We start from the raw sequence: 20,749 nt of genomic DNA, 5'->3' as shown, positions 1-20,749 counted from the left end.
AGTCTCTTTCCACAAATATGTGTAATTGCCACTGCTTGAAATGTGCATCTTATTTTCCTAGGCAATAAAACTAAACTTCATTTATTGCTATCTTCTGGCTTCCATGATTGCTTGCTATTCAAAAAGCAGTGTGAAAAGATATCAGCTTAACTTGCAGGTTATGCAGATATTTGTGCACAATCAGTTTAAAAAAGTGAAGATTTCCAAATCAGAAGGAAAGAAATGTCACTATGTATTATGATGAGAGATTGTGACTATTCCAATTAAAAGACAAGGGCAAAGGGCACTGGAACTCATGCTCTCCCCGGTCTTTCTCCCTTGAATGTTTATTGGTAATAGCAATAATATAGCAACATGGATTTAAGTCAGATGGGAAGGGCTCCTTTAGCACTGTGTAAAGCCACAGAAGGAGTTCGGTAGAAAAAACAGTGACAAACAAAATTAGTATCTTTTACAAAAAGTATTATAAAGGCTGTTCACACCTGGAAATATCAGACTTGTCTTCAGCCATTGCTGCGTACATCTCCCAAGTGCTAGCATAACTCTGGCTCTGAAAGATGTAGAGGAAAACTTGCATCAAATGTTCTGGTGTTCCTCTTTAGTAAGATTAGTGACTTGAAGCTTTTTTCTATTGGAAACCGTAAAACAGAATTTCAGGTAGAAGTCTTGCTTTAATTGAATTACCAAAGAAAACACACTTCAGAGACTCCAGCCATATTATGTTCTGTCCTACTGTGGAATAGGTCTGTTTTGTAACAGTTCCACATCAAGACTAAAGCTGGTTTCTTCTTCTGAGTTCATTAATGCCTGTTGTAACTGTAGTTCTTCTTTGGCCCAAATGACCTAACTCTTCAGATAGTTCAGGAGAAGAGGAAAAAAAAAACAAAAACAAACAAAAAACCTTTAAGCCATTTTATGTTTTTAAAATACTGTCTTGTTATTGTCATATATATATTTTTGTTTTGCTTCTGTTCATTAAAAATTATCCTAGCCTCCACCAGTAATTTTCTATTCCAATATTTAAACCATGAGAGGAATTTAATGGATGATAGTACATTTTTGAAACCCTTACTACACTGAATAATCAGTTATATCCTAAGTTGCAGCCAGCAATATATTCTATTACCGAGGAGAGCAGAGATGAAAATTTAAAGTTGGCTGAATGGTATAATTTGAGCAGAGTGATGAGAGATTGTACAGCCGTGGGGAATTGGCTGCATCTCTTAATTGCTCGTGGCTGGGCTTTTATCTATAGACTTTTTTTTTTTTTTTTTAAGGGTAAATATTAGGTAGATATAACTGAATTACACTGAAATTTCTAATGTGCACTCAAATACATCTCCTTGTTAGGGGAGAAATTGTTTAGGAATAACAAATTGAAAGCTAATATAGTAAGCAGTTCCTTAAAGTGAGCACAGGCTCAGTTTTTAATTGCATTCCCTACAGAAATGGTAATAAGGATTTCTTATTCCTTGTGCACAGAAACAGTGAAATTATAGTTTGTTTTGTGAGCATCTGTAAGAAGAGCTGTCTACAAAAATCCCACTGGAAGGAAAAAGATTACACATCAGTCTTGTACTTCTTACCTTTATGGCAGTTCAGCAATCCCACCAGAGTCACTAGGTATGAAAATGATGTGGAAATAAGGCAGCCAGCAATATTTCATACTGAAGCTAGATGTGTGTTTAGCTTTAAGTATTCAACCTGAATCGTGTGAATGTACAAGAAACCATTTACTAGTGGGAGATGTTTGAAAGGCTAGTTAAGAAGTTTAGATTGCTTTTACCCACTTTATTCCCATCACAGACTTGTAATCTAATATAACCTATGATTGAGACTGGTTTTAATCCAGGATGTACGCAACGTTCTTCACCTGGAAAGGTTCTTACAATAATTAATTGCCTATATTTGGAACAGCATTTCCGTCTTTGACTAGGTAACTTTCTTCCATAAAAATAAGGGCAGAGGACATGCACTCTTTTTTTGTCAGTCAGTCAGTCAGTCTAGGTGAATACCCAGCGTGAGGCAGTCACAGCTAAATACTTCATACAAAAATCGATCATTCCTGCCCCTGATGTGAACAGGCATGTTCTAATTCATAACAGCTTTTTCTTGTTTGCTGTGTTCTCAGTGTGAATTGCTTCAGAATTTGTCTGAAGGTGCCAGTATTTTGCAGCTTTGGCTGTTGTAAGAGCGATCACCAATTAAATGAATGCACTTGCCCACCTTTCATGTGAAAAGTCACGTCTTGTATTTTTGGTGTCCCCTTGGAGTTACAAGTGCTTTGTTTCCCTTTTTTATCCATAGCCTTCTCCATTCTCCTCCCTTGACACTCCCTGTAAAACAAAGGCTTCAATCTAAGAGTTTCTGTGAGCTGTGCTTACTGAATTGCATTTTGCATTTGTTAAACATTCTAAAAGAGCAGCTCACCTCAAATGGAATCCGGGGGTTTTGAAGCTTGGCCATTCAGTTCATTAGCTTAATGCTGAATCAGAAATTCCATATTGCTGTTGTAGTAGGAAATAGCGATCCCTTAACACAGCTTTCATCTGACACATTGGCAAGCAGGCTCTTATTTTTGCTTCTTGATATACATTCCACTTCTCTCAAAGGAGTAGGAGCCCACCATCTTGTCAGTGTTTTGATTTATGATTAATTGTTAAAGGACCAAATTTTCTGCAGTAACATAAAACTTGGGAGTGGAAATATAAATTACTGTATTGTTTTCTTTGACACAAATAGCTGCTTTGACTTCAGGGAGTTTTATCTTGCCATGTTTAAGTCTCTTAATGATACCAGCAGGTACTTCTTTCCTTCAGAAGATTTATTACTTTTCAGTAAAGTAAGGGATGACGAAAGTATTAAAAAAGAACTTCTCTACTGTTGTGCTCTGGGGCTTCCTAGCTTGTTTTTTCAGTAAGTCTGGAGCTGTATGGAGCAGCTCAAGCAGAAGTGCTGTTAGCTTTGCATGCAAATTACCTTCAAAGTTATTTACAGGTGTGTGTGTTTCTTTTTTTTTTTTTTTTTTTTTTTTTTTTTTTTCTTCTAGATTAGAAAAAAATATATTTTTTCTCCTTTTATTGCTAGAACTTTTTTTTTCCCCCACTTTCTCATATGCGGTAAGAAGAAATAACAATGAAGCTCTGCATTGGGTAGGAGAAAGTACTAGGCATGAATGTTATTTCCTCACGCCTGTGAAATAACACTTTCCTCTGCTTTCAGAGCTGACAGTGGGAACTGTTTGTGTTAGAGCTTTGTAGCCTTAGAAATTCTAGAAGGCAGCACACAAAGGCATTTGCAGGTAGATAGCAGAAGACAGCATTGATAGAGTTGACAAGTGGGCGCTGTGTTGCTGTCTGATGCTTATTGATTTGGTACTGGGCTACGAAGAGTTATGGCAATTAAGAATTGTGGCAATTAAGAATTAAGATCAACATTGAAGAATTAAGACTCACCATATGTGAAGTCTGTCAGAAGGTACAAATGAACGTGGCATGCCATGCTGAAAAAAGTCGTGAGGAACATTTACCAAACATAAAGATTAATCTAATTTATTCTACCCAAAGAAGCAGGATCATTTTGATAAAGCAATCAGCAGTGACAGACCACTGCCTTGGGGAGGCTCTTAACCAAGTCCTGGATAATTTCTTTGAAAGAGCCCCAGAAAATGCTTGGCAGTCAACTTTGTCCTGTTTACTGCCAATCAGCAAATTTCCGTTGAATAAATTAATTCCAGACACAGCCTATTGGTCTGGCTGTTCTTTAGAGCGCAATGCTAACATTGAGCTTGGATTAAAAGATACTTACGCCTTTGCATGGATGTCTTTGCTAGCTTCTAAGTCCAATACGTTGTTGTTAGAGTCTGTATACTGTACATCCCTTAAAGAGACACTTTCACATGCTCACAAACTCTTGAACATTTCAGCACTCATGCAAGGCACTTAATTAACTGCTTGTTCATGAAGAAAAAATACTCGATGTTAATGTATAAAAGAATTATTCTTTTTAAATCTACAAGAAAATTAAAAATTTCTTAAACTGTTAAAAGTGGAAGAAGCTACCACTTTTATTGAATCTCTATTTCACTTCCCTGTTCAATTCTCAATTTCAGATGTGGTTTGAAAAGTGGATTCATGCAGGATTTCATGTTGGGAAAGGCCAAGGTTAGACTTTGCATACAAACAGGAATTGCTTTATCTGTGTTCCTCATCACTCTCTACAACTGCCCAAAAGGAGGTTGCAGTGAGGTGGGTGTTGGTCTCTTTTCTGAGGTGGCAAGTCATGAGATGCAAGGAAACAGTCTCAAGTTGTATCAGGGGAGGTTTAGATTGGATGTATGGAAGAATTTCTTCTTGGAGAGTGTAGTCAAGTATTGGAACAGGCTGTCCAGGGAAGTTATGGAGTCCCCATCCCTGGAGGTATGCATGAGATGGCTGCAGCGCTAACGAACATGGTTCGGTGATGGGACTCAGTAGATGGGGGTGGTGGTTGGACCTGATGATCTTAAGGCTCTTTTCTAACCTGGGTGATTGTACGATTATAAAATCCATTCAGGATTAAGAATTACTCACATGGCACCTTAGGCCTCCCTTGCTCAGCCACTTCAGTGTCTTTCTTGTAAACTGTTACTCTGACATTTGCATGTAGTTACTTTGTCCTTTTGAAACACAGCAATTTACTAAACCCCATAGATTCTAGGAGTACATGTATTTGTAGACCAAAGGATGGCCATTAACATTTCTTCACTGAGTTAATCTTCAGGGTGCTATTAGTGTTGATGTTGCTGAAGACAAATAGGCCAGAAAAATGATGCTGTATGACTAATTGGTACCTGTCTACAGTCAAGTTCTTCAGCATATAAGGGCTGAGTTGACTACAGTGGTACAAATCAAGTCTCAAGTGAGGAGTGACAACACTGAAGTCAATAATGTAAATCAGAGTGCTCCAACTGGCCAGCTGCCTGAAGTCTGTCTTGGAGGAGGCAGAGTGGCTATTACCCTAATGCCATAAAGCCAACTGCTCAACACCTCTCCACAACTGCGCAACTACCTGCTTAGAAGGTAGTTTCACTGTGTACATGAGAGAGAGAACATGGTAGTCAATGGCTTTTCTGCTTCCAACCTTCACTTTCTCTCTTGTTCTCCTTCCTCTGACACTACTAGGTGCCATTTCCGTGGTGACTTGGGGCAGTCCACGGCTCTTTTCAAGCACCTGTATGTCAGGAGAGTAGAGGTTCTTAGGGCGGTACAAATTCTTGCCTTTCTTGGTCAAGGCTAGGCATGGAGGCAACAATTTACCTCAATCAGAGACTAATGAAAAAATGCCAGTAAGGCTGAAATAATCAGCAGCAATGTCCATCTGGGTTTCCTCCCCTGAAAATATCCACAAGATAAAGGACAGAGGAAAGGCAAACTGGTCAGAGGCTATCTTCACTATGGAAGAGACAGTAGCTGTGCCTGTATCATTAGATACCTCATGGGAACCATAGAAATGGGGGGGGGGGGAGAGTTAGTAGACATCTTGGGATGTCGCATCGAATCTATTTCAGTACATGTGCTCCAGCAAAGCCAGAAATAAGGAGAAAAGGCCCACTGTGCTAGAGATGTTCAAGCTGTTTTTTTCCATAGGACTTTTTTTTTCTTCCCTAAGATGAGAGAGTCTTTATAAAGACTAAAATAGGACCACCAGTCAAGAGACTTCCTAGGGGGGAATAGGAAGATGTGCACAGCTGCTACTGTATCTGTGTCTCCTTGACTGCAGATGAGGACGTGGGTGGTTTGAGGAGTGCTGTTGAGAGGCTGGCTGCCCCGTGGACACAGCTCGCCTTGGGGTAGTGGCCCACTCTGAGTGCACATGTTTGCTGGGAAGAGGACCCACTTGTGGTTTTAGAGTTTGTATGAAGAAGTAATGGAAAGCTTCTTGTCCCTTAAGTCCTGCGAGACCAGCATAACTCCTGCGAAGTACACTTGGGAATTTCAGCTGTGTGCATAGATGTTTTTCATATGATGTAGAGAAAATATGAAAGTAATTGAGTGGTCTTGCAGAATCACTGCAAGTTGTATTGCACAAGTGCTCCAGTTATATTGCCCCATCCTCCCAGGCTGTTTGACAATTCTTTTTCATTAATGTACAATGCTCCCCTTCAATTAAAGCTACCAAGTGAAAGCAATAATGCATTAGCAACCACCATATCAGCAAAACAGAAAGGCTGCACACCAGTGTTCCTCAGCCCAGTATGTATTAACTTCCCCCCCAAACATTTAGTTTGAAATGACTCCTTCCCTGACCCACCACACAACACAAGCTCTCCATAGTCCCTTGAAAACGGATATGAAAACATTTCCCAAAGCTCCACTTAACGAGCTGTAAAAATGTTTTTTATTTACTAAATCCCAGCAACGTAACCACAGCCTGAGCAATGTAACCAACTCCCTTCTCCCTGGAGCTTTGATGTTTACACTGTACATAGGAAAAAAGTTTTTGAGAGAACTCTTCACCCTCTGTTCTCCCAGGCTGTGTCTTCCCTCTTTCCTGCACGAACCCAAATAGCTGTGCACGGGGCCTTGTCACATTAGACAGAGCAGCATTTGTATCCCAGAGCTGTTGATCAGTAGTGTGCTGTGTGATTGCTACCAGGATCCTTAGTCTAGTAGCCCTTATTCCTGAAGGGCGTTAATGAGGAAGATTTGTATTATGTGCGTATTTTAGCTGTGCCAGATAAAGCAATGGTGAGGGAGGAACGCCAGGCGTTTTTGGATCAGTAGAGTCACTTGTGGGGTTCAGTGCTCAGAGCTCGGTTCTTATCCCAGTTGCACCAGTGGCAAGAGCATCTGCAGTGAAGTTCATGAGCCATTCTTTGAACTGCTCTCAGTTAATATACTTCCACAGACAGGCATGCTTTTATGGTACTATATATTCACTAAGGAGCTGGTAAAAAGACTGAGTCTCTTCAGATGAAAATTGAATCAGGTGCTGAAGTTCAAGTTTGGATCATCCTGTTCTGTACAGGCAAGCGTTAACCCTGCAGAGATGCACTGCAGGCTCTGTATTCTGATCCATAGCCTCCAGCTTTTACCAGTATCTGTGGCAAAGAGCTAGAGACTTTTGTTTGTTTGCTCTGTATACTTCGTGGTGTCACCGTTTTTTAGCTGTTGTGTATCCCATCAGGAGTATCAAGGCAGGAAAAACGATGTATGCCCTAGTGTTGCATGAGTGTTACTCATGATGGAGTAGTGATCTGCATTCCATGTGCCAGACCTTTGTTCTTAGCATGCTGGGTTGCATACATGGTGGTGCCTGGCTGTCTTTGGCTCTCACTGTCGTCACCAATTACAGTCATCAGTAAATGACTGCAGAACAGTGTAGCTAATATACTGATACACTCTTCAATTCTTCACTTCTTTCTCTGCCTTAATATGGGTATTCATGCCTTAGTTTTCTTTATAAAATATTTTAGGACTCTAAAAAAAAAAAGTGCAAATGGATCATCTGATTTCAGATACTGAAAGTTGTGCTACTGATGCTGCAAGATGTATGCCAGATTCAAATACTTTTTTTTTTTTTTAACTGACATCTTAAGTCATCTTATAGTTCATACTGCGATTCAAGATAATTTTCTGTCCTGCAACTTCTCTTGAAGTGAAGGGGCCAAGCTGAACTGTGCTTATTTAATATAATCACTGTATTGAATTGCTTGGAAAGAAATTATTTTTCAATGAAGCAATAATTCTGAGAAGGTTTGCAGCAGTTTTGGCTAAGATTATCCTAGGGGAAAAAAAAGCCCATTATTATGCTGGAAAGAGTTCAATCTATAATGACATATAAAAGGATTAAGACTGAAACAACTTCTCAGTATAGTCTTCCTTGGGATGTTTGCAGTTGTTCACTCACTTCTTGTCTTTGTTTTTACAATGTGCAGCTGTATCTGAACTGTCACACTCCTAATTATCCAAGTTTAGTTTCTGTATGTTGCAGCAGCCTCTGCTGCAGCAATCTGTTCACAAGCGTTAGGGAAATCTGTCATCCAAGGCCTGATGCTGACACTCAGCAGGATTTGTAAGCACAAAGCCGAGTGAGGCTGGGAGAGAGAACTTCTTTGTGTTTGGGACTTGGCCTGGGCAGGGAAAAGGCACAGGGAGGTGCAAGGAAAAGCAGTGCTGTGCAGTGATGATTCACCTCAATCAGAGCAACAGAAACGGGATCAAGGATTATTGTGTTTTTTCCTTGTTACGTGACCAGTGGTTTACGAATAAGGGTTCAGCAAATCCAATGTTTAAAGTGCAGTGTGTATCTGAGGAGATGTAGGCCCAGTTCTGAGTTAAGCTACGATTCCTGCTCACAGACTAGCTGTGTTCTCCCTTTGCCTCAATTTCCTCTCAGTATAACGGAGGTAAAGTAGCATCCCTGCCCAGGGCAAGGGGTTAGAACTAGGTGGTCTGTCAGGTCCCTTCCAAACCAGGCCATTCTATGATTCTACAATAATAATCCTACCTTTCTCTCACTTGCGGTCTGTGTTGCCACCTAAGCCATTTCAAGCAAAATGGTCCAAGTGAGGATGAAAATCTCAATGGGAACCAGCTCAGGCAATGATGGCACCAACAGCCACTGTGCTGGTGCCATGGCTAGCAGTTGCCTCTGGCAGGAGAGGTGCAGGTTGGGCAGCAAGTATGAGACTGTTGGAAGCACAATACACTTACACGTCCCCTTGCTGGTTTAATTTGTTCAGCTGCTTCCAGTCCCTCCAGTGCTAAAGAACTTTGTTGGTATCAGTGTTGAGTAATATGGGATTTTTTTTCCAGCTCAGAGGTGTCTTTGAGATGTGTACTCTCCATATCACATGAATAAACACACAGCATGCATGTTAACTGATACATTTGCTCCAGAAGTTCATGTTCTTTTTCAAGAACGTTGAATGTAAGTTGTGATTCCTTCTTTGGAGGACTTTTTTTCTCAGAACAAAGAGATGTCATCTTCCTAGTTCAGTAAAGGGTTGAATTAGCAGCTCTGTGCCTAGCTAGAGATGTTTTTCTATTTCTTTTCTTTCTTTGTGTCTTGCCATATGTTAATTTTTCTCTGGTGCAGAAAAATATGATATTTTTTCTCTAGTTAGATTGCTCATGCTGTCTGGTGTGAACTCTGCCAACACAATCAACATGTGTTTTTGAACACTCAGTCTAACACCTTCGCTTTGGAAAGGGGCTGTAACGTGACCACTCAAGAGTGCTGAGTGCTCTGTGGTGTCACATCTCGTACCTCCCTCTGTCCAGCTGTGCATCCATGCTTGAGGAAGGGCCTGCAAGCTGTTTGCTTTCCATCATTGGTGTTGTCCATCTCTTGTCAGCGGGTGGGTTTCTCAGGGAGGAAAGAAATGTAAAAATCTGACTCCTGATCTGTTCCTGAAGTCTAGTGATGACCTCCTTTATGTGACAACAGTGCAACTTCCAAGCAATGTTGTTAATTCTTGGGTGAAAGGAAGGGAAAAGCTAATTCCCAGTCACCTACACGAGCAGCAAATCTGCACAAGGTGAAACCATGGTTTCTTAATTGCACATTTGCCATACTTTGGACAAGAATAAATGATTACACGTGGTACAAGGTGGGGGAATGGGGCCTTCAATATGTACTGGGGTAGCTGAGATATAACCTAGCTCCATGACTTCATCTGTTATATAAAGCCTTGTGGAATTAATTGGTGCTGGTTCAGAAGTTCATAACTTGGGTGGCTGGGAAAGACACGGTGTTTTAATATTGTGGAGAGGGCAGACTGAGGCTCCACTTGGCCTAGGTCACTCCCTGAAAACTGTAACTCTTTCAAACAAGCCCAGCTCCCCTTGCCTTTCCACAAAACATTCCTCAGCTGGCAGAAAGCTGATAAACTCTTAAAGCTAATGGTATTATGACCATTTATTTCAGTTCAGCCTGTAGGCCACCAGTTTCGCTCCCAAGGCCGCAAATCCTTTCTCACCTGATGATCCTATTTTATTCCTCCACAATCAACAGTAGTCTTCTATCGTGCTTCAAGGAAGACCTTGCTGACAATTTTTTCTTATCCTTTTGTTTGCATCAGATAAGTAAGGGGGTTGTATAGGAGGAGAAACGGGCAGCTCAGCACCTACAAACAGTCAGAAAGGACTCCATTTGTGTGAAAGGCCTCTAGGGTATACGAAGGGAAGGAGGAATAGAGCATTTCAGGGAAGAGAAAATGGTCTTTCAGGAGGGCAGCAAACTAGAGAGAAGCTGCCTTGCACCCCCTTTTTTTTCTGTAATTTTCTCTCTTCTTAGGGCTGCCATCCTTTGTTAAGAAGTAAAATATTGACTGACAGTCACGCTTGGGGTGGCAGTTGCTCTAGTTTACCTAAGTGCATTATACTGCTGCGCCACTGTTCTGTCTCACGCATGTGCCTCTTTTCCTTCCCCCCTGCCTCAAGCTCTGGGAAGAATTTTGTTTCTCATAGATAAATGATTTGAGGCTTTATGTTTAAAGCTGTCAGAGAGCTTTTACAATAGGTGTACAGGAGCTAAACAACCTATTTTCCTAAAAAGCCATAGTATATGCAGTGTTAGAGGGCCTGGTTTTGTCATTTATTCATACTTGGCATGGTGCTTTGCTGAAAATTGTAGCAATTTAACTCCCTTTTCTTCATCCAAAATGTTCCTGGCATCAGTACCCTCCTCACACACAATGGTAATCCTATGGATTACTGGATTTCTTTTTATCAAATCCCCATCCATTGATAAATACAACTTCTATCATTAAAATTCATTTCCCAAGACTGAAAAGTGCTAAAAACATCTATGTGCTGATGCAGCTCGGAGTGCAAAGGTGCTGTTCCTGCTGTGGGAATAAATGAGATATTTGGGTTTCTCACAATACGCCTTAACCTGGCTTGAAGACACTAAAATCTTTAATCAAATATTTCAGAGTGGAAATTCTAGCACAGTCTCGCTGTTATTAAATATTTGCAATAAACGTGCTTTTAAGTATGAGCAGACCTAGCTGGGTGTGTACAAGGATCCTAGACGGAGGTTTTTCTCTACAGTTAAATGTTATAAAAAGGCTTTTTTATTTTCCTTTGGGTGGCTTTCCTACAGAAACAAGGTGTTTATAATCAAACTGTGTTCTTTTGTCTGTTCTTAATTATTTGTTTTGTGGACAATTTCAATCAAACATGAGCCAATCTCAACCAATTTGAAGGGGGGGAAGAGGTCTCAATATCATTAGCTCTACAACTTCTGTAAGTAGAGAGAAATTGTGTTAAAATTTCCATTTATTGAGAAGCTGCAGAGTTCAACCTTATCAGACATGAAAAATCCACAAAGAAAATGTATCAGTAGTTCTTTTGCTCACAGAGCTACCTGTTTACATAGCAAGAACACTTTCTGAATTATTTAGCATCACAATGTTTGTAACTGTTGTGCAAAGCTACACATGGCGCGTGTGTGACAGTAAATCTGTCTGGATTGCAGCTTCTGGACTCCTGAAGTTCCTGGCATGCACTGAGTATGTGGCATTTGCTTTACAGCTCATGAAGGGGTTAAGAGGGGAGTGAGCAGCCCTCAAGCTCTTGCCTGCACTGTCAGCACTCAGAAAGGTAGGGCAGGTGCATGGCAAGGAGGGCAGTAATGTCACGTGCTCAACCTTGTCGAGGTGTAGTGCAGATGGTCTTCACACCCCTTCAGAGGAGAGGAACAGGTTTGTGTTCTGAATCACAAATGCCTGGGAGGAAGGAGAAACTTCAGTGGGGCCATGTGGCTGTGCCCATGAGCATCACTGAGCATTGTCTTCAAGGAGGTTCTGCTGCTTGTGCTTGATCGGTGTCCCCTTTGTGTTGAGTGTGATGGTATTCAAGGTGTCAGGACTGTTTGTAGGGATAAAAGCAGTACACTTCTTCATTGCTTATACATTATACGAAAGTAATATACCCCCCAAATTTCTCACATTCATTTGAATCTGCATATATAGCAACCTGAGGCACTTGGCTTTCTTACTCAGAAAAATGAGTTGAGTACATGAGGACTAAAATCACTTTGGTCTTCACATTCACTCCCTTAAAATGTCTGTAGAGGCAGTTGGCAGACAGACTCACCCTGGGAAAGGAGCTTCATTCTAATTTGCTATTTACTTACTTTTTCCCCCTGCTAATACACCGTAAAATGAATTAAGAGCATTCTTGAAATACATCTGCTTACAGTATAGAGAAGAGGTGTTTGCTGAAAGCAGCAAATTTTGAGGCCAGCTAACAGTATTTTGTGATCAGAAAAAAAGAATGTAAATATACTTTGGATATCATTTATAAGGTTGAGTTACAGATGTTCAGATGTTGAATTGCTAAGAGTTGAGCTTTTTAAGCATTACTGATGGTTTTGGAAATTCTACCCTAAATCATGGAAAGAGATGAAACAGGAGAGGGGAGATTTATATTAAATAAATAAATCGCTAATAAACTTATTTCCTTGATTTTGATGAAATTGCCAAAATAAAATTTTGCTTAGCGTGACCACTTGCATGAGAGATCACTTTCAGTTGATAATCCCCTGCAATTCATTATCTAATAAATATATTTTTATATTTACTTTATAGTTTCATTAATTTGGAAAAAGGTAAGCTCCTGTTAGTAAGGGACTCTCCAGTTCTGCAGAGAGTCCAGGAAATTCAGCATTTGCGGTGTTGACACTTCCAAGCCCAGTTTAGAACACATCATCACTTTATATTCTCTGTGAGGAAGTAGCAGAGGAGGCATTTGGGCTCTGACTCCATGCAGCAACAAAGCCGTAAGATTCCCAATTCCAGGTTTTCTCCTTTGGGTGTAGTACCCTTCATGATGCAAGAAAAGAATCCAAAATCTGCTGTCTTCAACACCGTGGAGCTCTTTTAATTTTCTGTATGTTTTAAAGGCATATCAGAGTTCATCTCAATGCTAAAAATTTCCTATTTCGCAAGGGAAAAAAGAAAGTCAACAGAAGATGGTAGTTGCACACTAAAATAAAGTAAAAATAGTGTGGGGTTACTGCTTAATTTTCTAATACTTTTTTTTTTTTCTTTCCTGAGAATTCAGTTGGGTGATAATATCAGGTTGAATTATACATTAGTACCTTCTAAGTTGGCCCATCTCCTTCTATTTTTACTTTGCTTTGTCTTTTTGCTTTTAATTCCTGGAAACTGCAGGGGTACTTTTTCATGCCTAAGGAGCCAAACTTTTACACTGTGTATGATCAACTTCAGTCTTGAGCCATTCTTCACTGTTCCTAAATTGCACCCCATCATATAACTGTGATGGAAGCCAAGATCCAGGGTGGCTGTTTTCTCCTTTCTGGAATGAAACAGCTTTTGATTCCCTACAGATCTCCCATATAGTATATTTTAATTTTTTAGTTTCATTCCTTCTGACTGGATTTTGACCAGAGCTGAGCTAACATTTTTGAAGTGTGTAAGCAATTTTCGAAGTGTAATCGACATTCATATAATTTGTGGTTTGATTTTCCTGTGTATCACACCCAAAGGAATTATGTTCCCCCAGAAAAGATCTTTCCCTTTTAATAGAGCATGGGTTTTCTAGATTAGTTTTCAGGCTGCACAGATCAGATCAGAAAAAAGGCAGCACTATCGTTTTAGTTCCTGGGGTTCGCTTGTAGCAACTGTTTTACACCTGAATATTAAAAGGCACCTTCTGCCAAACTTTGTATCTTAAAGATATAGGAATGAAATAAAAATTCAGGTGTCATGAGACAGTTATTGCAACCAAGTATTTTACTGGCCTTGAAGATGTGTGGTTTTGAGGCATGACAAGTTTTTCACTTCTTTTACCAGTAGGTAGATGCACGTAGGTGAAACAAAATGAGTGTCATTAGGTCTTCAAGTAATAGTAGCTATACAAGGAGTAACTTAGGTGTCCTACCATAGTGAATGACTAATAAAGCAACAACCTTTAGGCCAAACGTGCATAGTTCTGTGGGGCAAACCCTGACAGTGCCACTCAGCATTTCTCAGGTCCACAATAACAGAACTTTTTTACTCCCCATAAATCTACACAGGGAAGGGATTCTCAGTGGAAATGCTTCCTGGGTCTCTGTGGGAAAACCTTAAAGGCACCAGGATGGGTGCATGCTGTTCTTTGCTCCCTAGGAAGAGTAGGTGGCCAGTGATGTCAGGCTATGCTGCCTCCTTCAGCCTTTGCTGTAGCTCTTCACGTGGTGAACTCTGGAAACCTGAAGCCTGCAAGGAGCTTCTCATGGGTGAGACAGGGAGAGGGCACAGCCAGTGTCCTCATTTCTCTCCTTCATCCTATCTGTCTCTGTCAGTGGTGGAAATTTAGTAAAAATTAGTCTAATAGTTCACATTGAGAGGATATTTGCCACACAGAGATTCTTTGGTAACGTGATAAGTGAGCTGGCACAGCTGTGCAGGTCCATTTTGACAGAATTACTGAGATCTTCTCTTGCCTCGTTTGCAAAGTGAGTATTTTCCCATGTCACCTGTCTCCTGCTCATCCTGAGAGCACTAATGAGGACTTGCAGAAGTGGTCAGAAGGTGTCCACTAGCAGTGCCATTTCTGTCTATGATATCCCATAAAGAATGCATTGGATTTAATTTCTTTGGTTGAGACATCTGGTTTTTGTCTGCTGTAACCAGTTCCTTTGACTAGTCACATCTGGTCCAAGCAATACGTTCTATATTGATGTGGCTACAGCAATTTCACTCTGGTTCTAAGATTTGCAGAAGTGTGTTCATTTATGAGAAAAAATTGCTCAAAATACTTCTGCTAGCATTTCTGTGGAGAGGCTTTTGTGTAGCTTACCTCGATAGATACTCAAACACTGTATGCCAAGAATTGGCTTTTAACATGAGCCAGACTCGTTCTTTGGCAGCCTGCTTTAATTACAGATCCAGCCTAAAATTTGTTTTGTCCTCATTGGAGAATTCATTTTTGAAGATAGCAGAAAAAGCTCTGCAAGATTTAATGACTTTGTAAAGAGGTGTTCATTTAGACTGGGAGACTTGGCCTCAAGTGATCCCACAGAGACCTCTGCTCTCGTGGCTGAGAGTATTTCAGTCAATTTCTTTTGCAGATTCCAGAAGATATCATTGATGTTTGATACTGTGTCAGACTACCTCAATGACAAGCAAGAATTAATATATTTCCCCCCTGAAACTACCTGTCACGAATAACAAGACTGCAGTGTGTTTCCCAATCCCTCTGATACCCGGGGCTCTGGATTATGGCATTGTGTGGATGCTGACCTGTAACTCCTATGAATACAATAATACAGCACTGGCAGACAGCCGAGAGAGTGTAGTTCCTCATAAATAATATTAATATTTTGAAATACTACCACCTTCTGGCAGTTAGGGGAGAGAATATTCAGACCATTTCTTGGTGAAGAACCATTACAGTATCTCATATTAAGAGAAGAAACACTTTCTTAAGTTCATTCTGGATTTCACTTTCAGTTTATTTTCTTTGCAGGATCTTTGCTTTCAAAGACTTACTGGTATGGCTTTCCAAAATGCTCCTGTCAGGAGAGGTGTGTGCTATTCCTGCTTCATTTTCCAGTTTAGTCATTTGTTTTAACAGGTGCCCTCAGTCTTCACTGGTGTAGCTGGTAAGAGGGAGCCTTCCCCTGCCATGTTTTCTATTGCTCCCCCCCCACGTATTGGTATAAAATTTTTGTGACTTTATTTCCAAGCATTAATAATATATCATCTTATTAATTATTATTCACCTTTAGAATTAGCAGTTTAGGAATCTATTAGTTTACATCCTGATAGCTTACTTGAAAATGTGTTGCTAGTGTTCATTTGACTACAGAGGCTGAGTCAAAGATGTTGATTTTATTTGCAACAAAGAAGGAAATGGCGTGGAGTGCCCCCCATGCAAAGACTGGATTCCTTAAAGGTGCCTGCTCCTCTGTAGGCACTTGGTGTAGTAGAAGCTTTGGGACAAATAGAAACATTGCTCTCTTCCTCCCATAACAGCCCAAAGCTGCAACCTCTGAGTAGTCATGGCAGAGCTGAACTTTCCTTCTGTGGGAGATGCTGGAAGAACTTGTCTTTCCTCTTGATCCTTTATTTCAACCTTTCCTCTTTCAAAAAGAATGTTGCGTAGCAGTACAGGAAATTGTTGTATTTATATATACTGTCATTTTTATTTTTTTCTGACCTGCACGGCTTTATAAAAAAGATCTCTATTTTTTGACCAGAACTCTGTATAAATTTGAACAAAGTTGCTTAAAAATTGGTTATTTCTTACGCTAAGCAAGAAGGCAGACAAAGCAAAACTCGTGGCTTCATACATAGTATCTACAGGGCTCAAAAGACTTCGCAAAGCTGGATAAGAATCTTTTTCTGGATTTGAAAGAAGGTGTTTGAAATACAGGGTAAGCCATAAAAAATGGCCTTTGTAAAGCTGAGAATGGAATTTAGGCGTCCTGCCTGTGGTCTGCCTGCAATGGCTGTCATTGTAATATAATCTGATAGTGCAGTAATTTAGCTGCTTTGAATATTACTTCATTTTACTTAATGGTGAATATTTCCAGAAAGTGGCTTCTGAAGCTATATATTGGACAAGAAGTGCAGGCTTTCTTTACCTCATTAAAAAGATGCTGCAGCACTGTAGCAGTAATTGAACAGAAAACTTGCCTGCCTCTGGAAACATTGAGTGAATAGCAACCTTCTGCATTTTAACAGCATTGGTTTCATTATATAATAGTGTCTCCACCAGTTTAAAAATACTTGGATATTTGTATTAGATTTCAATGCTACTTAAGTACAGAGATGTTTAATATTTTCTCTGAAGGAAGTTGAATAATGACTTTTCAATGTTGTGAATACGCTGACTCTGAAAGGCACAGGTCCCTATATGGGTAATTAACAACTAAAGAAAAAGACATACTCTAGGAAACTAATTATCTTTATTCCTATCTGACAATGATTAATTTATAGTTGAGCAGATGCTACACAACATTAAACTGCAATAAATTCTATCTTGAGCTGATAGGGCAACAAATGAAGGAGACAAATAGAAAGTAAGTCTAATAAAAGAGGAATTCAATCTTTTTTTGAATCTAGTGGGCATAAATTTGTAAGTTACATGTGAAGTAAGGTGAGACTTAGCATGAGAAGATAGCCCCAAAGTATGGATTTTTGGACAAACTTAACTACCCAGTCAGCAAAATGGCTTATTGCAGTCCTGTGCAGTGAAACGTGGTCAACTTTCTGAATTCTTCCATGATTTTCCATGATTTTTTTTTTTGGTGTGTGTGCAAATTCTGCAGCCATATCAACAGGACCAAGAAAACAATTGTTTCCTTTAGCTCTCCATATCTTGGAACAGTTCTGTCTCAACTTTCCATGTCCAGAATGATAGGAATTTAATTTTTCCCCATTTTACAGTTCCTGCCTTTTCTGTCTTTTCTAGTGGAGGAAATAGTAGGGAAAAAAAAAAAAAAAAAAAAAAAAGACACTAGCAACCCTTTGATTTGGATTTGTATCCACAATACTTTCTTACACAGATCAGTGTCTGTAATTCACAAAACTATCTAAGTTTTAGCCAATGGCTGTGTTACGTTTTGGGGAAAAGTTTGGAGAAAGAACATTTGCGATGTTCCACCAAGTCTATCTGTTTGTAGACTAAGGGGAGGGGAGGAGTGGGGGAGCATGTTGTGAGAAGGGCCATGTGTTGAGTTGTCATCCTCAGTTGGTTATTGGTGGTGTAACGACAGAGCTCAGAGGGTTGTGCTCAGTGGTGTGGAGTCTGGTTGGAGGTCTGTAGCTAGCAGTGTCCGCCAGGGATCAGTACTGGCTCCAGTGTTGGTCAGTTTATTCACCAGCAACCTGGATGATGGAAGGGAGTGCGTCCTCAGCGAGTTTGCTGGTGACACAAAGCTCGGAGGAGCAGCTGAACCCTCCGAGGGCTGTGCTGCCTTTTAGAGGGATCTCAACAGGCTGGAGGGTTGGGCCGAGACAAACCTCATCAAGTTCAACAAGGGCATGTGCAGGGTCCTCCACCTAGGAAGGAACAACCCCAAGCCACCAATGCAGGTTGAGGGCTGAGCTGCTGGAAAGCAGCTCTGCAGAGAGGGACCTGGGAGTCCTGGTGGGCAGCAGGCTGACCATGAGCCAGCTGTGTGCTCTTGTGGCCAAGAAGGCCAACGGTGTCCTGCGTTGCATTTGGAAGAGTGCTGCCAGCAGGTTGAGGGATGTGATCCTGCCCCTCTCCTTAGCGCTGGGGAGGCCGCGCCTGCAGTGTTGTGGTCCGTTCTGAGCCCCTCGAGAGGACATGGAGGTGCTGGGGTGAGCCCAGCAGAGGGCTACAAAGATGATCGGGGGCTGGAGCATCTGTCATATGAGGAGAGGCTGAGAGAGCTGGGTCTCTTTCTCTTGGGGAAGACAAGACCGAGAGGGGATCTTAGCAGTGTGTCTAAATATCTGCAGGGAGGGTGTCAAGAGAATGGGACCAGACTCTTTTCACTGGTGCCCGGCAACAGGCACAAACTGAAACACAGAGGTTCCAGCTGAATAGGAGAAAAGACTTCTTTACTGTGAGGATGACGGAGCACTGGAACAGGTTACCCAGAGAGACTGTGGCATCTCCTTCTCTGGAGATGCTCAAAACCCACTCGGATGCAATTCTGTGCAATGTGCTTGAGGTGACCCTGCTTGGCAGAGGGGTGGGACCAGATGATCTCCAGAGGTCCCTTCCAACCTCAGGCGTTCTGTGATGAGACTCTTAATCACCTCATACCACGATGTGGCTGGGGGTGCCTTGTTTCACAATTTCAACACCGAACGGCTCCTGAAAGCTTTGGGCTTGTCAAAGCATTGCATTTATTTGCTCGGTTTGGTTTGCTTTGCAATGCACTGACTCATTTGACCAAGACATCTAACATTCAGCATCCACATTCCACCTGCACATAACAAAAGCAACCTCTTCATGAGGTTTCTAGTTCCAACTGGCTCTTCCTAAAATGTATGTCACTGCAGGGAGTTCCACATGTCATCCTTTTGCAGTCTTCCAAGCAGCCGGGAGAGCTCTTCCTCCAAACGAGGAAGCAAGAAGCCACAGAAATGGTGAGAAGGTTTCTCCTGAACGCTAGAGATGAGGGCAAGGGGGCACCTCAGAGTGGCCCCCTCTCTTTCCCCCACCTGCAGGCCTCCTTTCACGTAAGGGCCTCTTCCAGGCCGCAGAAACCCACTCCCAACATGGCCACGCTTGGCCTCGGGCGTGGCACGTTGTCATGGGGGCATCGCTGAGGCGTCCTGATGTCACAGTGGCATCTGCCCCCCGCATTGTGACAGGGGCCTATAAAAGCCCCTGCGCCTGGCCCGCCACTCACTCATCTTCCAGATTCTCAGCGATTGCCAGCATGGCTGGACTGAAGAGATCCTGGAAGATGAACTGCCCGCAGCTGCGCGCAGCTCAGTGGTTCATGGAACCACAGCGTAAATGGCGGCGGAGGAGTGACGGTGGATATGGAGCGACCGGGGCTGCTGATGTGGAGCCCATGGAGGTGGATCCAGCTCCAGAGGTCGACGAACCGATGGAGGTGGATCCACCTCCAGCCCATGTGGCTTGGCACAATGTCACCGTGCCAGGGCTCCCACCTGCAAGAAAACATCTGCATTGCAGGAGCGCCCGGAAAGCTCCATATTCACGGCACAGCCTCCGCCGCCATTAGCGGGGGGAGGCCATCCAAATACCATCAAGCAGGCTTGCCTGTGGGGTGGCCTCCTCCCCATCCCCCATCCCCCATCCCCATCCCCTGTCCCCACCTCTCGTTCAGAGGTGTCATCTCTTCTGCTCGGAGTCCCGAGGAGCGGGCAAGAGTGGACTTGGCTTCCTTTGGGCTGTTACGCCAGGGCGACAGGAGGCCCCCTCAGAAGGCTGCGCTGGGCCTTGGGCGTCTCAGTCTGAGGATGAGAAGGCTGCCCAACGAGAAGGTGCTTGAAAGACGAAGCTGCGCCCTCCATGGTGGTGCACAGAGAACTGCAGCAGATCTGCCAAAACAGCGACAGAGACAGCTGCTCCTCTGAAGAAGCAGAAAGCTTCACATCTGCCAAAACGGTGATGGAGACAGCTGCTCATCTGAAGAAGCAGGAGACCTCAGATCTGCCAAAACGGTGATGGAGACAGCTGCTCCTCTGAAGAAGCAGAAAGCTTCACATCTGCCAAAACGGTGATGGAGACAGCTGCTCATCTGAAGAAGCAGGAGACCTCAGATCTGCCAAAATGGTGATGGAGACAGCTGCTCCTCCGAAGAAGCAGGAGACTTCAGATCTGCCAGGAAGAAGCACTGGAGTGCAGCCTTAAGTCCACTCAAGATGCTTTGATACCAGTTCTTATATAATAATAATAAAATAATAATAATAATTAAAAAAATCAAACTGTAAAACAATTGTCCTCTCTTATTTGGTAGCATTTTTGCGACTGTATCTGGTCTCCTGCATGAGAGGTTCCCTCCTTCAGTGGGAATTTGTCTCATAGAGAAGCTCCCTAGTGATCATTGTTCTCTATTTCTTCTGTTGCACCTGGCTTTGAAACAGGGTGGAGACAAAGCTGTTTCATCTGCTTTAAGTTCAAACCCCATTAGAAAGCTTCCAGCCATGGAAGTAGCTGAGAAGAAAGAAGAAAGGAAATACAGTGGGAGACAGCTCTTTATTAACAACTGTGCTTCACTAAATGCATTGTAATACAAAGTAATGGCACAGGTAGTATCTGCTGCTCCTGGGTGTTTGTCTTAAACAGAACAAAGG

General features: G+C 42.0%; 1 protein-coding gene across 8 annotated transcripts in view; it reads left to right on the top strand.

The window, feature by feature from the left end:
- The window catches only part of LOC311441093 (glypican-5-like), a 410,588-nt gene that overhangs the window by 219,427 nt on the left and 170,412 nt on the right, over positions 1-20,749 (top strand). Inside the window, exon 7 of one of the 8 annotated variants that reach the window (XM_084528743.1) lies at positions 19,780-20,326. The exons of the other annotated variants lie outside the window; for them this stretch is intronic. Within the exon in view, the coding sequence (XP_084384869.1) occupies positions 19,780-20,029 (250 nt within the window). The 3' untranslated portion in view covers positions 20,030-20,326. Of the gene's footprint in view, positions 1-19,779; positions 20,327-20,749 lie in introns of those variants that run through there. 8 annotated transcript variants of the gene reach the window in all.

This window comes from Aythya ferina, assembly GCF_964211825.1.
Source record: "Aythya ferina genome assembly, chromosome: 9".
NCBI classification, from domain to species: Eukaryota; Metazoa; Chordata; class Aves; order Anseriformes; family Anatidae; genus Aythya; species Aythya ferina.
The sequence above is the reverse complement of the archived record's forward strand: the minus strand, read 5'-3'. Positions and strand labels throughout refer to the sequence as shown.